Genomic DNA, 19,498 nt, shown 5'->3' with positions numbered 1-19,498 from the left:
CTAAACGAGGCTTAGAAAAGTTCATGTTCGAGATTGCAACAAAAAAATATCGCGTAAATTCAGTGCATAATAATTCAATTAATTTTCTGTGTCAAAAACATTCGTAGTACGTATTTCTTCAATGTGGAAACATACAAGGAAGGCAATGGGGGTCACAATTATGTCCACCGTCTGTGATATGAGGTCATTGAACTCATTTAGTGTCACGTTGAACAACTACGAATACGTTTTATTTAGATAGCTGAAGGATACTACTGTATGATTGATGATTATTTACTTTTGCATTTCTAAATTACCACTATCAATCTGTCGGCAGTTAATGTTAATAGCTACTGCTTCAAGCAAGCTTGAGGTCAGAGTTTAAATCGTATGTCAAGTTTGGATGGGTACTATAGTAAGATGACCACATAGACGACAAGAATGGTAAACTATATGAAGTCTCACGTCCACAATAAAAGTTTATGAAAGATAGGAGTAGAATAAAGTGACTTAAAACTCGATTCGAAAGATATATTGCTGATTGGCATCCGGTGACAAGTAAGCTGCATGTTTTGTAGCCAGAATGTACAAATGCTTATTTAATGTTCTAATATTTTATTGTGGGCAATACCTTTGATGTATCATAAAAAGTACACCCACATCCGCTCATTAAGCCAATTTTTATACTTTTTAATAGCGTATATACCATAATTGAGTTTAAGAAATTGACCTGACAAACGGTAGATTATAACGATCATCTGGTATTAGTTTGTCATAGATCACATTCCCTCTGAATTGTTTGTCTCTCTCATCAGTGGATTGGTTCACTTGATAGGAACGCGACGTATATCACGTGACAAGTGAAAACGATTGCGAAGTCACGCCCGACTACGCCATTTTAAAGAGTTTTAGAATGGAGTATCCATACTTTGACAGCTTTAGTTATCCTAAAGGGGATTTTAGCACTGGTGGTAAATTTCTATGCGCAAAATTAAGATAGTTATGATTTAGTATCAGGGTTACAAAACACTCGAGCTTTGTAAAAAATTCACAGAAGGTGAATCCGAGGAAAAAGTATTTAAGATCAGAAGATAACCATTCAGTGACGTTCGCCAAAGAGCGAGCCCCAAGACAGTCGTTCAATGTTTTTGTACAAATCACTGCTTTGAATTCGCCTCATTTTTTTTAAAAAGTTCACGCTCAAGTTGTAAAAATGTTCGGAAGTGAAACGTTACTTGCATGAAAATATTGACTTGAACAGAGCTTGAGAAATTATACTCTTGACATCAATATCTGCTTTATTAGCAAATACTATAATAGTAATTATGAAATATTAAAAATTAGAGACATTTTATAAGCCATGAGCAGATAAAATGTAGAGTAAATCAGGTGAAATGTGAATCACACTGAAATATGTTATGGATTGAATTTAACAAATATGAAATTGTATGTACTGACTTGACATTTTTGTCGGCTAGTTTTTAAAATGTTTACTAAAGAAGAATTAATTTGTTTGATGAACATCTGTACTCTAGTGCTTTCTGTGACAGTTATTATTAATTGTGAAGCATAGATCAAATCTATTAGACGTTATAAAGTATACACTGTCTTATCGCCATTTTGAATAAAATTTATGAAAGAACAACGTGTTTCGATGATTTTATTGTGGATCGTCAAATACATCACTTTGGACGTAAGTTATTATTTGTACATTTTTGTGATTGATTTTTCATTCCTACTTTTTGACACCAAAACGCTAAATTGGTATAGATCGCTCAATTACTTGCCAGAGTGTGAAGTGTAAGTAAATACAGGTGATAAGCGCAGACTCATTTCTATTTTTCGTCTCAAGCCCCCGATAAAAGTAATTGAAATTGGCACAGAGTACTACGTCCCATACTGATTAGCATGAGTCAGTTGGTAGCAAGTTGTACAACATCAGGAAAACAAAATGTGTTCAACTATATCTCGAATTTTTCTTCGCATTCTTCGGAGAGGAAAGTCTAGAAAAAAGCTGAGGTAAGAAATAGGTTTTGTCGGTAACCAGTAATGTAAACACTAAAATGTCAGAACTTTTATCAAAGGGCATTGATCGAAGCGACAAGATTTTGTATAGGAATTTATTCAAAAATTTATTGAATTATTTCGAATATGTTTTGAAACTATTTTGCCAGTTTTATATAAGACATATTTCTGAATCTTTTAAAAATAAAAAATTATAAAATGGAAACAAGTGCTTAGCTCAATATTATTCAGAAAAATCTCTATTTTCTTTTGATCTTGTAGGAAACTTGACATAGTCAACGCGTTTCGATATTTATTCAAACCAAGCTTTGAATTTCTTTGTTATTGTTGCACATTTCCCTGGTAGACTTCAATGCTGTATATTGCATTGGAGGCTAAATCATATTGAAATGTACGTAATATGCCTGTTGTTTGGGTGTAGTTGCAAACATGAGGAAAAAGAAAAGGAGAGAATCACTCATAATTGCAAACGTTTCCTCCTATTTCGGCTAAAATGCATAATATTTTGTATTGAGCCTTGAGCATGCATATACACCTGAATCTCAATTTATTTTGTTTTTAAATATTTATGAGAGCTAGCTTTATTTATGTTGACTCCGTTAGTAGGATAACGAATTTGTTTTTCGATAATGCTCAACAGATGTTTAAAACTGAAAAATCTGTAAATAATCAGGAACATCATCAGATATTTTCGTATAAAATCCCCACTTTTCAACGTGCATAGCACTAAAATTATGCGCGCCATATCTGAATATTCAATAAATCATTTTTGTATACTTTACTTCGGGGCAAATTGTTAAGTACATCTTCCAATTGTTTATTTCTATTCATAGTATAACATAAATAGAAAATGTGTAGAAGTTAAACAAAATTTTTATCAGTAAACCATGAGACGTCGAAGATAGTTTCATATTGTTTCTCATATTGTTTTTGTTGTATTTTTTATTTACGACATTGTTCTTGATTTAGTTTCCGCGGAATATTCTCGATTGTGTCTTATTTATAAAAGATCTTTTTTTTGTGTTGTTTTTGCTTTGCATTTTTACGGTAAGGATGGAATTTATGTGGTAGTAATCCCCTTTTAAAAATTGTTTGTGCCTGGCTGTTGCGTAAAGTGCTGAAAGACACACCTGGCAACAGCATAGCTACAAACCTTGAATCTTTGCAGCTAAAACCGGCCAACACACGTCACAATTTTATTGCGCGTTACCGCCCTCTCGCGTTTCGTATCCTGCGTACCAACCAACAATTTACTAAGTTGTCGACTCATTTACCACAGCTGATGTCATTTTCATTGGTAGTTTTGTACGTGTTTAGCACTTATCTTATCCATTCTACCAACTATCCTATATATTGAATGAAATGGCTCAAGGTAACTTGAGATATGCTTCGAACAGTGGAAATAAATCCACACCACCTCCGGTCTGTAAACCAGATTCGAAATCGCGGTTTTTCTATTGTTACAAATTCCACATAAGCACGTAGTACGCTTACTCTAACAATGTGTAGTGAGTGACTAGAACAACTCCGCTGTAAAATCAGTCATAAAGTCAATCAATACAGTTAAAAAGAACAAATACCTATTTGATTTACCAAGATATTGGGAACTTATTTAGATATAATAACGTATTAGTTGGGGGTATATTATATTCTACTTCGCCATTGTTATCTGCATGGTTATGCATATCTAACAGTTGAAAATGATACAAACAAAATGGTCGTTAGGAGTTGTGATCATTTAGTCAGGCGGAAACCCGGATGTCTTTTTAGGCAGTGAACCCGTAAAACATGGGAGATGAAAGAAAACCAATCTGCAAACAAAGATGCGCACTAACCCCTGACACAAATTTCACTCAGTTTATAACGCGAGAACCCGAAACTAACATTTTAACCTCTCTGTGTTTACTATATAGAAATGACGTTGAAGCTCCGAATCCACAAAAAAGTTTTTAAAGTCACGTGACCAATGTCGGTCTGTTAATTTGAAACGTTTGATTTTTTTATATGGTGGCGCTATGGAGTCAAAACTTAGAACACGTGATAAGGTTTCTGATTTTTTTTTTCTTGAAACGCATCGATACAAAGACAGCACGCAAGAAAATTATCTCAGCACCCCTAATGGTCAATGTAATGGCGTTAAAATACATTTGTCACGCACACAAAAAATATAATTTATTTACAAAACTGATTACACTATTGAATTTGACCCATTTACTGGAGACTTGGACAGATCATCAATCAGTCTGTCCCAAACGTACACATGCCTATGAGAAAATTGTTTTAAAGTAAGGTCACGAAAACTCGCTTAGAACAATATCCACTGTATACGAAACGACAATCTACTCTGCCGCCAATAGCTCCACAGACGCTGCCAGGTAGTTTGGAAAATTGTAAACGACCATGCTTTGAAATGATAACCACAATTATTGCACGTGGTTATAAAAAAGCTTTTTTAATCTTTCCGTCTACTGTCTGGATGTTATTTATATAATAGTATATAATAGTAATTTAAAGCTTGTGCTACTCGATTTACTAAAGATCAGAGAAAATTTACATAAAAGATGTACCGTAATCATAATTTCAATGTCATTTTACTGCTTGAACTGTAAATTCCACAAACATTGTATTGTAGTTAAGCATGGACACAATTTATTCAGAAACCTTCCGTAATATTTTATATAAAAGCGAATTTAACTGTTTCTATAATAGGCAATTACTATCTGAGATGAAACAGTCAGATTTCTCAACTTACATAAATGAAATTAGTCACACCAAAATATATATACTCTGACCGGCAAAAGTTCTTTCATATACTAATGCAGATTTTTGAATTCTATTTGTACGATTTTGTCAGTTTTAAAAACACTAAGATCAAATATGTACCATGGAAATTAAAATATTTTCAAAGTCAGTTTCAATAACCTTTTGATGTTATCAGTATTTGTGAATTTTAAAAAAGGTAATGCAACGAAAATATATACTTTGAAATATAAAAAATGACAGGATAACAAAAAACACGATTTTAGTGAAAAATACTCGATTCTCATTTCCAGAAACCAATTATTACCAGTTGAATGACTTTATTCAAAGTTTACAGTATACATGTGAATACTAAAAAAGATTTATTGTTAATGTTTTCATACTTCCTGAAGGTAATAACCCAAAAAATTAACAATGCCGCATGATTGAAATAATATGAACTTATTGAATAGTTTCATTGGGTTATGTGAATTAATTTAAATTTTATGGTTTGGGGTATGTACGATTCAATGTGTGTGGTGATTATCTGTGATGCTTTGTTTTTAGTTAGTATAATATTACAGAATAAACATAGTTTGTTACCTTTATTAATTATGATTATGATGATTAACTTTGTTATTAGATAAATATTTTGCAAGAAAATTGTAGAATGTACTTGATTTGAACTCCGTTTGTCTTGCGGAAAAGAAATAATAAATAAAACAATTTAAAATAGAAAATAATGAGTAAAAGCAACACCGCGTTTTCACATCTTACAGTCAACAATTGTATTTTAGTTACCGATTTACATGTTTTCATATAAAATTATGATCATATGTTTTTCTACAATGAATGTATACACGGGCATGTAGGAATATGTTGATATATTATGATACGAATATATTTACATATCTTTTGGGCGTGATAACTTCTTGAAATGTTAAATGAAAAATTAAATTTTCACAGATCAAAAGTTGAATGGATATTACAATCATCTGAAAACAAGACAAAAACGTTTACGGAAGACAACAAAATTGTCGTCTCCAACTTGACCCATCACGTAGCCTACTTCACAGCATCTAGTCGTTTCAAAATTTCTTGTCACGCAACCAGGAAACCATTTTGTGTGTTTGAGGTAAGAATGATAATATTTTATATTACGATTTTTTTAAATTCCTTTTTATTCAAATACACATATACGTAATTATATTCAATTTTAATTAACGTAAATGCGTTCAAAATACCACGCTTATAAGACTGACTTGCTATGTCACACGATTCCTAACAAAATGTCGGTCGTTCTTGTCTGAATGATTAGTGATTGGAATCAACAATGAACCAGGTAGGTGTTTACTATTTTTGTTCATTGAAGCGTATTCGTTAAGTAATTGGAACTTGTAATAAGATTGAGTATTTAAATGGATAATAGTTGTATAATATAGTCGTTAAGTTAGGTGACCTTATTAATGATTAGGAAAAAATCACTAATTTGGTTGTTTGACGTTGTAAGACGTAATAAACAAAATGGCAGACTATGTACATATTGAAGATATATATCTTAACAATTAAACTTGTCGTACTTAATTTAGAACCAGTAATAATGTTAGTAAAGTACAGTGATGTATTGGGAGAGTGACAAAAGTGTAATTTCAAAGTGCTTTTGTGAGTCATATAAAGAAGTATAGACAGATGTATAGATGGGCCAAATGTGGGCCAGCAGTCAGTGAATGAATTGATTAAAAATAAATGTCACCCTACTTTTTGTCCACCTTGTATATTGGGGAAACTATTGAAAAAGTAGTAAGTTGTTGATATCGTAATTAGATTTAAGAATTTTTGGTTCAATTTAAACATATAATCAATCAACAAAGACATATAAATAATATATTATTTACTGTTATATTGTTTTGGCGGCTCTCTGTTTTGCATCCGCGGAAAAGGTTTGTGTGAAATAATGTCGAACTCTTTCCCCCTTTTTCCACCAGCTAAAAAAAATCGATATTTGAATTTTTGTGTTTCTGTGTTCATATCTTCATATATTTAATAAAATTGAATTTCTAAAATTAATCTAAATTTGAATATGATTAATATATGTGATGATAATACTTTTAATGATAAAACTAGATGAAAAATATATAATAAATTACAGATTTCAGTAACGTTTGTAATCTCGTACCGTTGCTCGCTGAAACATCTATTCCAAATATTTGAACTATACGACCGAGACTATCCTATAAAATTAGTCTATTCCAGGTTTTTATTCATTTCTTTCACACAGAGTAATTGAAAAGCTACATTGAATATGGGCACAATCACCAAATTTTTTTCTAATGAGATATATGTATTGGAAAAATTTGACATCACATATTTCGGTCGCTATAATATGAGTGCTGAACGCCTGACATATTTTGTTTTATTATTGCGTTATTTTTATGTATTGTTTACCTTTGAAATTGTGAACTGAGATATTACTCAAATTAGTTTCCTAATTACAAATAATGATTACGATAATGATTTGCTAACGCAGCAATGAACAAGATTAAATTAAATAAAAGCAGTACAAACCTCAATTTGCATATTTTCTAGTTAATTCTAAACACAAAAACCACCATCTGAATCTACATTTGTTATATTTTAACACCTTATGCCATCACTACCTCCTTCTCAACTTTCTTACACCCCCAACCACCGTATTAACCACATGCACGCAATAGCGTCCACGCTTTTTACTTTATTTGTTAAAGTGTATTAGAAATATCCAATAAAAGCATGGTTTGTATATCAATAAAAATGATGAATCGTGATGATCTGAGCGGTCGGTAAAGATTTCATTTATTTATGGACAGCTGTGCTGACATATGACACCAGCGTGGCTTTCAAAAATTATCCTACAACCGTGAACACCGCGATTCTATCTATTCTGTCCTTGATTTGAAAATGATAGTGATAAATGATTTTTGTGCCATTGAGACCGATATCCACACGTGCGTGTATTAGACATAACGATACTTCCCGAACTGAATAGCTCACCATAAGTGTTTTGACCATTAGTCGAATCCATTTTAAACGGTAATCTCGCAAAAACGACAAATGGGCCCACTACATCACACTTCACCGCAAGTTTTCTTATTAATATCACTGACGATATACGTCCACAGATTTATGACTATGTTTTTACGATAACTTCCATAGCTATAAGACAGGGACGGCAAAGTAAAAATCAGTTTTTAAACTCTACGCTGTCAAAGCGTGGATGTGAAAGATTTAAGGTCGCTGGGTTTTGTAGTATAAAACAAAATAGTTTTTTTTTTAAAGCTTTGACGAGTAAATTTTTCCCCGTGATTATAAGAGAAACTTAATTTGATTGAAAAATAAATAAAAATTTAATAAGGTTGGAAATCTTTAAGTTATGTATCTCTGCTGCAGATTCAATTTGTAACATACAATGCATAAAGATTCAAATAAGATTCGAGAAAACGGTCTGAAACAGAATTGTGTGAAAGTTTAAAATAAGCTAGATACTCAATATATAATAGTTAATGAAATGTCGTGTCTTGTTGTTAATCTATAAGGACTTTGCATTGTTAAATGAAATTGATTTGCTTTGTTTTTTGTAATCCTTTACGGAAAAAATTGAAGAGTGAGATGCGTAGACTGACACAGTCAGTTGTTTTCTTCTTATGGTGGTTTATAGTGGCAGCATTTTGGATCTTTGTATAAGACAAAACTAAACAAATAAAAAATAGGTTTATTAACAATCGGATATTGATACAAATGCTACGATATTGGTCATATATATTATATTTCGGACATATGGATATATTTATTACTTGTAAAAGCTTGCAGAATTTTGTCGCTGTTTTTACACAGCACGTTTCCATCATGGTATCACGTCGTGCGCACTGTGGGGTGAATGACTAATGGTAAACGATTGAAACGATTCGAGTTATGGTTGTTGCTTTAGCGACGATTTGTCCTTTTCTTGACCTGTCTTGTGTTTTATTTCTGTTTATTTGGTCAGTTTTGGCTCGTTTGCTCGTCCGTTGTGAAGAGATCGTTGCCTCTTAATATTCATCTACTTTATCATTTGGTGATTGTTGTGTCAATGTATATCCGTTAACTAAAGACATATAATGTTAAAAGATTTTATCAAACGCATAACTATGTTTAAATAATCGTCATTTATCGATTGCTACCAGGAAAATCGTGCTGCCGTTTTTTGTACGGCGTTGAATTAACAGTTCAATTTATGAAGTGAGCCGCGTTTGTTATTGGTTTCCATTATTTGGAAAATGTAAAATTACATACACTGTATGTTTATCGGGTTATTTTGTTTATTTTTCCAATAGTTTATGGTAATTTAATAATGCGGCTTTTACTTATAGAATGTTCAATTTCCTTTCGATTCTTAAGTATATTTTTACATAATATGCATGCATCTCGCTGCACGCATATCAACATTTTTGACGATTTTTTTACAATACAATAGACCATTTGTGAAACATGTAATCGGATTATCTTAGTCGAAACAACTTGTTGGTTCACCAAGCTGACAAATGTTTTGTATTTGTACTTGTTAATCAGTCAGATCGTTTGTTGTTTTCAAAACTGACGCAAATTATTTTAATCTCAGTCCATACATCGTTTTAAACAATTTTGCATCAGTTGACGTACGATTAGAAATGTTGAACACGTTCTATGCGGAAAAACCGTTACCACACATAATTCGAGAACAGCACACCTGCGCTTGCTGTTCTTAATAACCCAGCCCATAAATCAAAGTATCCGCGACAAGATCAAGCCGATAACAAATATTTTGGTTTAGTACAAAATCGTCTTGCCTCTGGCCACAACAAAGATTTTTAGTCAACGACATATGGTAGACACCTGGTCCACATGAGGTGACATATCGCGCTTTCGGCTTTGTTGTTTACGCCTCGGGTGTAAATCTTAACACGATCAGGTCATTTTTGCCACAGAAGCAGTTAAATGTAATTTAATAAGGTCATCGGCTCATTTTAGTAAATATTACTTCAGAATTTAAACACTTATTTTATAATCGACATATTTACTCTTGGGGTAGACTCAATTGCAGAAAATATTCGCGTTCTTTAATAAAAGAACGAGCCGAATTTTTGTAATTGCTGAATATTCGCACTCGGTTATCTGCAAGTCTCGTGTTTTTCTTGCGAAATTGAACTTTATAACTAACTATTCGACTTCATCCATTAGTCTTGGTGGGTAAAACAGGTTATGTATCCCAATCTACAATGAGGCAAACCTCCAAAAGTCCATTTCATTATATTGATAGTAGAAAACTATTTAAACCGGTAGACATGGAGACAACACTAACCATCTGCTTATTCAATATTTTTTCAAAATGATATAGATTCAAACGGATCTTGATCGAAGTAGCGTTTGCTAGCGACGAAATTGAGATTGACTTCTAATAACTATATACTAGCTTGCAAACGCGTTTTTCCGTGTGACCCGTCCTAAGCGTTAAAAAAGATGTAACTTCTAGAATCTAGATAATGCATGGTAATTACTATATATATCAAATGACTAATCGCCAATTACATAGGTAAACAAGGTAATTGAAATTGTCAAAAATATTTTATTTTTATATATCACGATATTCATTTTAAAATCACTATTAAATATTCAAAAAATCATCTGAAAGAGCATTAAACAGATTTATGATCCATTTGATTATAATGTGTGTGATCCGAATAACCCAAAAGACCTGAATTCCATAGTATCAATCAATGATCGTATCTACCGTGCGTTACATTGACTGTTTTGTCATATTATTACATGATTAAATAAAATAATATAATTCGTTCGTTAATCAGAAAAGAAATTTTTAGACGTACTAAATGTGTGATAAAACTATTCTTTTTAAATCTTGAATTTTAAATATGTTAACTTCAATTTTGAAACAATATGTGACCTCGATGGAAATTAGAAAAAAAAAGTTAATAATACCGGAGGCAATAATTTCCAAAATCATATTCTAAATAAATGCATAAGTACTTATTTTGTTCATTTTTGAGAATAAATGATTGAGAATGCAGAATTCGATGCAAAATTTGTTATAAGAGTATATTAACCGAAATAGTGGAATTAACCAGATGGTTGAACGTTCAATCTCCGATTGGTGCGGTTAAATTTATACGTTAGTTTCATTTCAGCGATCTGATTGAAACTCGAAGTTCAAAAATATTTCAGCATTTAATTTGATAGTAGATTTACTACAATGGTGCTCCCACAACGCTTCATCATAAATGACCAGTGGGTCTGTTGATAGCGTTTTGTGAAAGTAGAAAATATTGCTCTGGCATTTTGGAACATATTATACAAAATCTGGCAACAAATAAAATAACCTGCGGTATTTTCCATAAATACTACTGGTCTTGTTACGACTTTACGAAAAAAAGGGTACAGATTATCGACATGAAAATTATTTCACTAGTTGATATATTTCAACCTCACAGTTATGCTACGTTATCAGGCTAAGTGGTTTAAGTCTAATAAATGCTATCGTGTTAAATCTTCCTAATCCGTTAGCACACAGTTTTTTTGCAACCACGGATAACTATATATATAAGCAGAGAGCTTATTGACCGGTGGGAGGCCAGGCACAAAATGATTGAAGAGAATGCGCGGTCAACTTCAGCGACCGACTGTCCCCTTCTAAGATGATGGATGAACAAATGGAGTAAATAATTGGTGAAAAAGCGAGAGGTTGAATCCGCTCTGTTCCCACTTTCTCGTGTTGTTAGAAATTATTTGAGGCGCTCCTATCAGTAAATGCATAATTGTGTCGAGGTCAAGAAGAGTTGAACTGAATCCAACCGAGATATATTTCAATCTGTCTATCGACTATTTGGTAGTTCAGTGGGCGAACTAAGTCTGGTCATTCACGCTTAACTAATTTTTGTCTGGTCATAGATAATTGGTTGTTGACTGACCAGCAGACGATTATGAATTTTTTATCCCGGTATTTGAACAGAGTATTTGTTGACACCACTCAAAATAATTTTTTAAAATAACCAGTCGTTGTCATTGAGTGTCGTGACCGTCATGTCATGTCCAGTAGCCGATTTATTTAAATATTTATATTGCCACATACCATCATATGCAGTATATTGCCAGTCTCTCCGTGGCTTCACTCGGACATTGGATAGCTTTTGTTATTCTTTCAAGATGGCTACTATTGAATACAGATAGGGCGTACATTTTTTCAAAACATGTCCGTCATTTTACACGATAAAATTTGTTTCTTGTGATCTTTCAACACGCTTTGTCCCTGGAGTAATTTGTGCTTTCAGCGGCATATTATATAACTAATAAAGCAACCTTTCAGTGACTTCTTTCACATGATTCCTAAAAATACCAATTCATCCCCATGGGACAAGTTACTAATAAACTATCGATAGCAAAATCCTCAAAACGTGTTCTCTTGGCACAGCATATATCCGCTTCGTTTAAAAATGACCCAATTTCAAAAACAACCCACACAACTATGATAGATTATAAATAGGTATAATTACAATTTCTAGACCGAAAACGAAAAATACCATGTATGCATTTCCAATTAAGTTCAAAGTTTGGTTATAATTGAATTTGCATGCTTCATGAACTCCGTAAACATGTATACAATTTTAATTTTGCTGAGCGCGAGTGGCTCAGAAATCGGCGGTAATTTACAATGAAATAGTAGTATTCAACTGCTGAGCATGTAATCAGTGGGATAAACTAGGAATAGTAAGATATAAACTTTATAGTGTTTGTTTTTAAATTGGGGCTTTTGCAGTCACACTAGGTTTATTCAAGGCGTTGTGAAGACTATCAAAATTAGATATCGGCTTTCTGTTATCGTGTATTTGTGAAGGGGAAGAAGAATGTAAAAAACTATTTTAATAGGCTTTCACAACCGGATAAACTAAAGGTTGTGCCAATTAGCAAATTCATATGTTGTTGAAACCGAATTTTGAATCAAAATCTAGTGCCTTTGAAACAGAACACTAAGTGGCCGTCGTTGATATAGCGGCAGTGTTGACGTGGTATTTACCAGATGTTAGTTAGAACACCCCACTCATTCGACCTTGATAAGTAGAGCTTTGAAATCAGATTAAACTTTGTAGAAATTCCCGAAATTCTTATCGTTCGTTCAAAATTACGTTGAGTATCAATTCGTAGCTTAATTCGTAATAAAAATGAACACATTAGAGATTCTCGTTGTACCATTTAAAACAAATCGACGATATTTAATAAAAACAAATTTCGTGTAGTATCTGTTATCAATCAATCAACAACATTTTATCACCTCTCGTTGTCTATTTGAAGATTGATTAGTCGTCGGCATATCCCAGCTGAGTAACGTATTGCTATTGAAAAATTATTTCATATGCCATACCAGGACAAATATAAGTCAGATATTCTAATCTCGGAATGATTCCAATGACGATTGTTACAACATCAGCCAATATTTAATAGTTGGCTACGACCTCGCGTTTACGCCTATCATTGGGCTGTTAGAACAAGGCTAGTAAAACTTGTGATGTGTGAGATTGTGGGAACGTTAAGTGTGATAAGGATAAAGAAATCTGGCAAGCCTGCTCACTTTCCCAGAACTTTTGCTCAGTTTGTATCTAACGAACGATGGCGCGAATTTGCTTCCCGTGAGATTAAAACGAATAGGGTAAAATCGGCGTTTTGGTGGTGTCATCTCAGTGGCATTGCGTTACTGTTTATATAAAACGGGGACGTCAACTTTTCCGCCCAACCTTAAATAACTAGAAATTTGATCTCATTCTTGAGCAAGTTCGTTTCAGGGTGAAAACATCGAAGTTTACAATCAGTAATTAATCACACTAGCTCTATCAACATGTCCCAAAACAACTGAATCAATGAAGAAATTATCAATTATCATGAGATGATATTATACACTCAATTTGTGATGAGACATACGGTAGTAACATAGTGGATTACAATTTCACTGAAGAGTAAATCCGTATAGTACTCAATATGTAACGCGTGGAACATTCGTAAACCTCTAAGACTAAAACTGCGCTATGTTAGAATATTTTATTTATAATATAGGTAAGTCAACTATAACTCGTTAATGTAAAGTATATATATACACGTCAACATTCAAACGCCCCACGTCAATTGAAATTATTTCTACTTTTGCTGGCACTGATCCAATATTAAAAAAGTCACGATCTGACCTTGTCGTGACACGGCGAGGAATCGAACCATGATACTACCACGCCTGACTTTCTTTGTCTTTCTCTTGATCAATGAGCAGGTAATGCTTCGTTTTTACTGCTAGTTATCACGTGTTTATCCAGCCACTGTTTTCCAATACAGTTTTGATTGTCTTTCCGTTAATCCAATGCCAAGTTAGTTAATCGTCCGTGAAACAGTTGTGTCTTTGCTCTTTGTAAAAATCTAACCCAATCTGGGGCATGTGAGAAACAAGTATGTTCAAATCACAACTCCTTGAACGTGGACAACGAGCAAGCTGAAAACTTTTTCGCACCTTCCGTCTGGTTGTATCAAGTGCTCAACTCAAATTTGAGTCACAATTGAATTATTTGAGTGCTGTATATACTTCAATTTCGTTTGGCACAGCAGTTATTATTTGTACTTCAGTCTGATAGAATATAATTTCAAAAATATCATGTTTTGTATATTACAATTTTAAATAGAAAGCTCAATGATAAGTTTGTGAAATATGTTGTTTATTGAATCAATCTTCTATTGATAGAGTAAAAACTCAACAGACTTGAAACTATATGAATGGCTTCAGAAAATTTCTTATATGTTATTTTATTTAAGCCTTGTCGTTTGAAAGTACATATCCAAATTGTCATTTACATTTAAAAAGGAATTATCCAGTTTTCTCGTCGCATACGTGTTCATATATGGTTTAATAAAATAATGATACGAGGTAACCAGGTTATGCGTAGGAAGTACGTGAATATCTGCAAACAAGTTGTCACACAGTTCAGTAGAGCGATAACACAGACAGAAAATACAGCTTTCAACGGTTGGATAATGAAATGTCCAATGCCAAGTTCTCGCCATTTTGTTTCTTGACTTGTCGGTGGCACGTTCAACAAGAAATAGGATAGCTTGTCTTATAAGGACTCAGTCATTAAAATGTGGTTTTTAGATATTGTATTTGACTTGAATATTACACGGATGAGTTTAATTTCTATTGTGCTATGAAGTAAAAAAATATTACAAAACCTCATTTTCGTTAGAGTTCAGTGTATAATAGAGTTATTCGGATGGATAGTTCACTCGGTTCCAAAAATAGTGAAATTTTACTAATGTAATTTAAAAGTTGCTACAAATTATTACTTAGTATTCATGGCCATGTAGTACATGTATGACTCATGTTTTGGAAACGTTTCATGAATTTCAATACTGTATGTTTGTCTTGTGAAAAAAAAATTACCTTATATTTGGTATCATCCTGAAATGTCGTTTAAAACATTTGTCATTTTGGAAAAGACGTCCTAAATGAGTTAACTACTAAACTGTAAACTAACATAATACGTAGACAATATTGCTGAACATTTTTTGTTGGGAATAAGTAACGAGCAACTCAAAGATGGAATATCACCGGTAAGTTCAAAAAACATTTTTTATGTCTTTTACTATAAAAAAAAGGATTCAAATGCGTGAATAAAATTAAATCAAACGAGGACATAAATTTAAGTGTGAATAACCAAATACGTCCTAACAGAAAGCGCAAAAGTCTAATTGTTGAATTCAGTGAATGTCATCTGCTTTGTATGAGAAGTACAAATCTTCGTCTGTTCAATTTGTCCTTGATTGAACATTGAGAAAGTCCTCCTTTTGTGAGGTGGTTTCATTTTAGCACCGATCCCACTCAATTATGTTGTTTCATCATCGCTCTCTAGCTAATGCATCAACGTGTTTATGCTTGTCAAAAACGTATGTTCCCCTCTAGTAATTAAGCCTATTACGACTGGAAAGAATTACTAATTATCAGATTTTTAAAGTTCCGCTATATTTTGCCATTCCTAGGTTGCAAAAGCGATAGACTGCAACCTCTTTTTTCAAAATTCCATTAATCCTGATTTACCATTTGATCTATTTGTGTAGGGTATTATCGTATACATTAAAATATGCTTCGTTATCAGTCATACATTTGTATATTTCTTTTCATGTTGAGTATTCGAGTTTTATCAATATATTCTACCGTAAAAATTAGTTTTCTGTCGTAATACTTTTTTACTCGCAAATTATTTATTGATTGCCTCGCATAAAAACCATCTCACTGAGGTCACGCATGATATCAACAATAAATTCGTTATGCAACACATGCAAATATGAAAACGTAATAATATGATAATCAGTACAAGATTTGGAAATATATAACCCAATGACGACGAAGTCTTCCGTTATCAAATTTGATTGATGAATTTAAGACGTTGCATATAATTTTGCTAGCGTTGCTTTGACTGAACACTGGCAAGCAATGTTAAATAGTATCGATAGTGAACAAATAATATTGAAAGCGTTTAAAAAATATGATTAAAAAAGTCCTGGTGTGTCTTACGTAATCCATATGTTGATAGCATCCGTTAAAACGCGATGCTTATACATATATAGTGTAGCACCAGTGGGACGATACAATATAATGAAAAGGGACACATGCTGACATATTTATGCTTGGCGCCTGGACGCCCCACGACTCATAAAGTAATTTGATAAAATAGGATCTGAACATTCTGGTTGAAACAGCGAATAACATGACCTAATAGAATTATGCAAATTTATTTACATTGTTTTCTAAAGAGTACAAAAGCATTTGGTATAATCCAATTTTGTATTCTTGGTGTTGCGGACCGCCCGTCAACATTTGTTGCTCTGTACTGAATGATGAACATTGATTTTTGTATCTTATATTTGATTATTTCCGAACGACGGGGGAGAAATCAAACAAGTAGAAAATCACTAGTATCGTAATGGCACAAATGGCATAAAGCCGCGCCTTATTTTGTTCAAAAATGGGAATTCGTGCTTTTTGTATCGACGAAATGTCTGGAGAGTGATTAAAAATTCACAGATGAGATTGCGAAAAAAAAATCTGTCGGTCGAGATATTAATCGCGCAAAAGTCAGTAGTCATCAGCTATCGCAATCAATCCAGTTCTTGTATGTTTTGCCAGTTTGAAGTGACATAATTTCACCGATTTACTAAGAAGAGTTTTTTTTATTATTCAGACTGTCTAAAGATCAAGACTTTGAAAGATTCACTGCAAGTACGTAGCTATACGATTCAGATAAGTTTTTAGAATAATGTTATCTTACGAATCAAGTAAATGTTTTGTTTGTTTACCGTCGAACCGTGTAAAGTTGGATTGACAATTTGTAATATATGTTCTAAACGAAATCACGATGTCCAGCTGCTGCTGGTGAGTAAAATACTTGATTTTATTTCTGTTATTTTGATCAACAGGTCATGCAAAGAAATTTAAATCCAGAGTGAAGCAATTGAACCTCATCTACCATCAACTAGAATTAGAATACATCAACGATAAGAATGATTTTTCCACATTGTTTAACGCAAGTCTAGCAGCAAATAAACGTGAGAGAACTCAGAATCCCAGCACCAAAGTTGCAAAGATTTATACAGTTGAAGATAAAGCAAGACTACATCGTGTGCAAAAACCTTTCCATCAATCGTCGGTGTGGAACAACGGTCAAAGAAATAAGATCAGATTGCGAAAAACAATTTCTTAGTGAACTTACAAAAAACGGTTCATCGTCCATCGACGCAAACGCATAATCAGAGGTTCAACCAAAAGCAAAAACTTTCAACAACCAGATAATATGTGTAGCTATCAATATATGTATGATGGCCACAAACGCGTCGACCCTGTTTTGTCAGACGATAATAACAACAACCCATCTCTACGCTCGAATGTTCTGTCATCGGAATTCTGCTCAACCACTGAACAGGGTCTGACGGTATTAGCAAAGGCGGCCTTCGACTCACATCGCGATGATCTGAGCGATAATTTTTGTCTCAATGTAAACTCCGGTATTGAGTCCGGGGAGCAAAATTGCGATGGGTTAGAAACTTACCTTAGTACAATGCAAGGAATAAGTTCTGTAGGCGAAATTGGAACTGAGGTTAATAGGAATGCGAGTATAAGTTTTGCACCAAGTGATGCGGAAATGAACCAACAAGAAAAAAGGCAAGGTCATAGCAGATATGTTGGCAGTCCCGAAAAAGATAAACAGTATATTGAAAATCATTCTACATATAGTAGCAATATAAGGGGAAGCCTAAGTAGCAACACTCTAGCCACGCAGTCAAAGTCACGTGGTGTCGACGTAAATGCCGAGGTCAGAGGAATTGAAAATGGCGTAGCGTCTCACACGCAAGCTGGCAATCGCATGACTTCCAGAAGTGGTGCTACGGACGAGGCCAAAAACTTAAGCCCCCGGGCGAATTTTGGGCATACGAGCCATGTTCAAAAGCCTGAGCAAAGCGTCGGAGAATACGATTCTCAACAGGACAAGGCAAATACAATAATAAACGTACCGGAAGAAGGAACTGTTAGCGAAGAACAAAATTTTAACTTATTAAAAGAGGTGGGCAAATCTACGGCCAGGTTGACGCAAGGTTCCGATATATCCTCGGTAAGACTGTCATCGTTAGTTCAGGATTTAATGTCTCCAGATCAGAACTCAGGCTTCGTGCGCAGATCAAGCGCAAACGACAGTTTTGAATCGGGGAATATGCCTTCTGCCTCGATAAACTCCGGCCCAAATATGTCAGTAGACATGGATTTAAACTCTAATAAAGAATTTCATCATCAGTCAAAATCTACCGATAAGAAATCTGAGGCTGATGATCATGAATTAGTCAGCTGTGCACAGAAAGCCATCAACCACGAGACCGATGATGATATGGAAAGTGTGCGGGTAAACGAGGCCACCGTTTTCGGCGAAGACGATCGTTCTCATAATAAAAAGAAAAATGGCGAGTCAGATAAAATAAATTCCGAACACAAGGACAGCAACTCTACCGCAAAACACATTTATCCCTGGATGAAAGAATCACGGCAAAATGCTAGACGAAAACATAGTACATCCAGCAATGCTTCAAGTAAGTCAGTTTATTATTTTTGGCGTCGTTTTTCAGAGAGTCAGTTGACTCAGAGAGTCAACTCAAGATATAATATTAGTATGTATAAATTTTTGAAATTTTAGAATAGGTTGAATTACAATAAACAGAAGTAAATTTTACACGGCAAAAAAAATGGTACAATTTTATACTCTATGCTCCGTAATTTTTAAATAGTATTCTGTGTGGAATTTAATAATTGAATTGATAAACAAGTTTAAATATTACCTTGGTCTGATAAAATGGAAAAACATTTTTTGTCATTTTACTGGTGGGATATTTAATATCAAATAGCGTCTTTCTTTGTCCATTTCTATATTGCTTAATTAATGAAAGCAATATCTAAAACCATTATGAAATTTTAATCTAGTCAACATATAAACAAAGAATGATATACTAACATCAAGTTAAGATAAAGCAGTGTAAGGTTTATTCCAGATTAAATATTTTCTTATCCCAATCAGACCTGGTCTCATGAATTTGAATTCATTCTGAAGTTGTTTGCGTTGTTCAGAAATCCACGTTGTTAAATTAAAATATTATATTTTCGCTAAATTCGAAGAACTACTTT

The 19,498-nt window shown here is 33.5% G+C and overlaps 1 protein-coding gene across 3 annotated transcripts in view; it reads left to right on the top strand.

Annotated features, from left to right (window-relative positions):
• LOC120343000 (uncharacterized) overlaps positions 1–19,498 on the top strand; it is a 29,399-nt gene that overhangs the window by 2,237 nt on the left and 7,664 nt on the right. Inside the window, exons 1-4 of one of the 3 annotated variants that reach the window (XM_039412065.2) lie at positions 1,519–1,672; positions 5,710–5,878; positions 17,016–17,053; positions 17,251–18,909. In XM_039412065.2, the coding sequence (XP_039267999.2) occupies positions 17,625–18,909 (1,285 nt within the window). In that variant the 5' untranslated portion in view covers positions 1,519–1,672; positions 5,710–5,878; positions 17,016–17,053; positions 17,251–17,624. Of the gene's footprint in view, positions 1–1,518; positions 1,673–5,709; positions 5,879–15,270; positions 15,388–17,015; positions 17,054–17,250; positions 18,910–19,498 lie in introns of those variants that run through there. The other 2 variants (XM_039412063.2, XM_039412064.2) reach the window with 2 other exon arrangements.

This window comes from Styela clava, chromosome 3, assembly GCF_964204865.1.
Source record: "Styela clava chromosome 3, kaStyClav1.hap1.2, whole genome shotgun sequence".
Lineage (NCBI taxonomy): Eukaryota > Metazoa > Chordata > Ascidiacea > Stolidobranchia > Styelidae > Styela > Styela clava.
The sequence above is the reverse complement of the archived record's forward strand: the minus strand, read 5'-3'. Positions and strand labels throughout refer to the sequence as shown.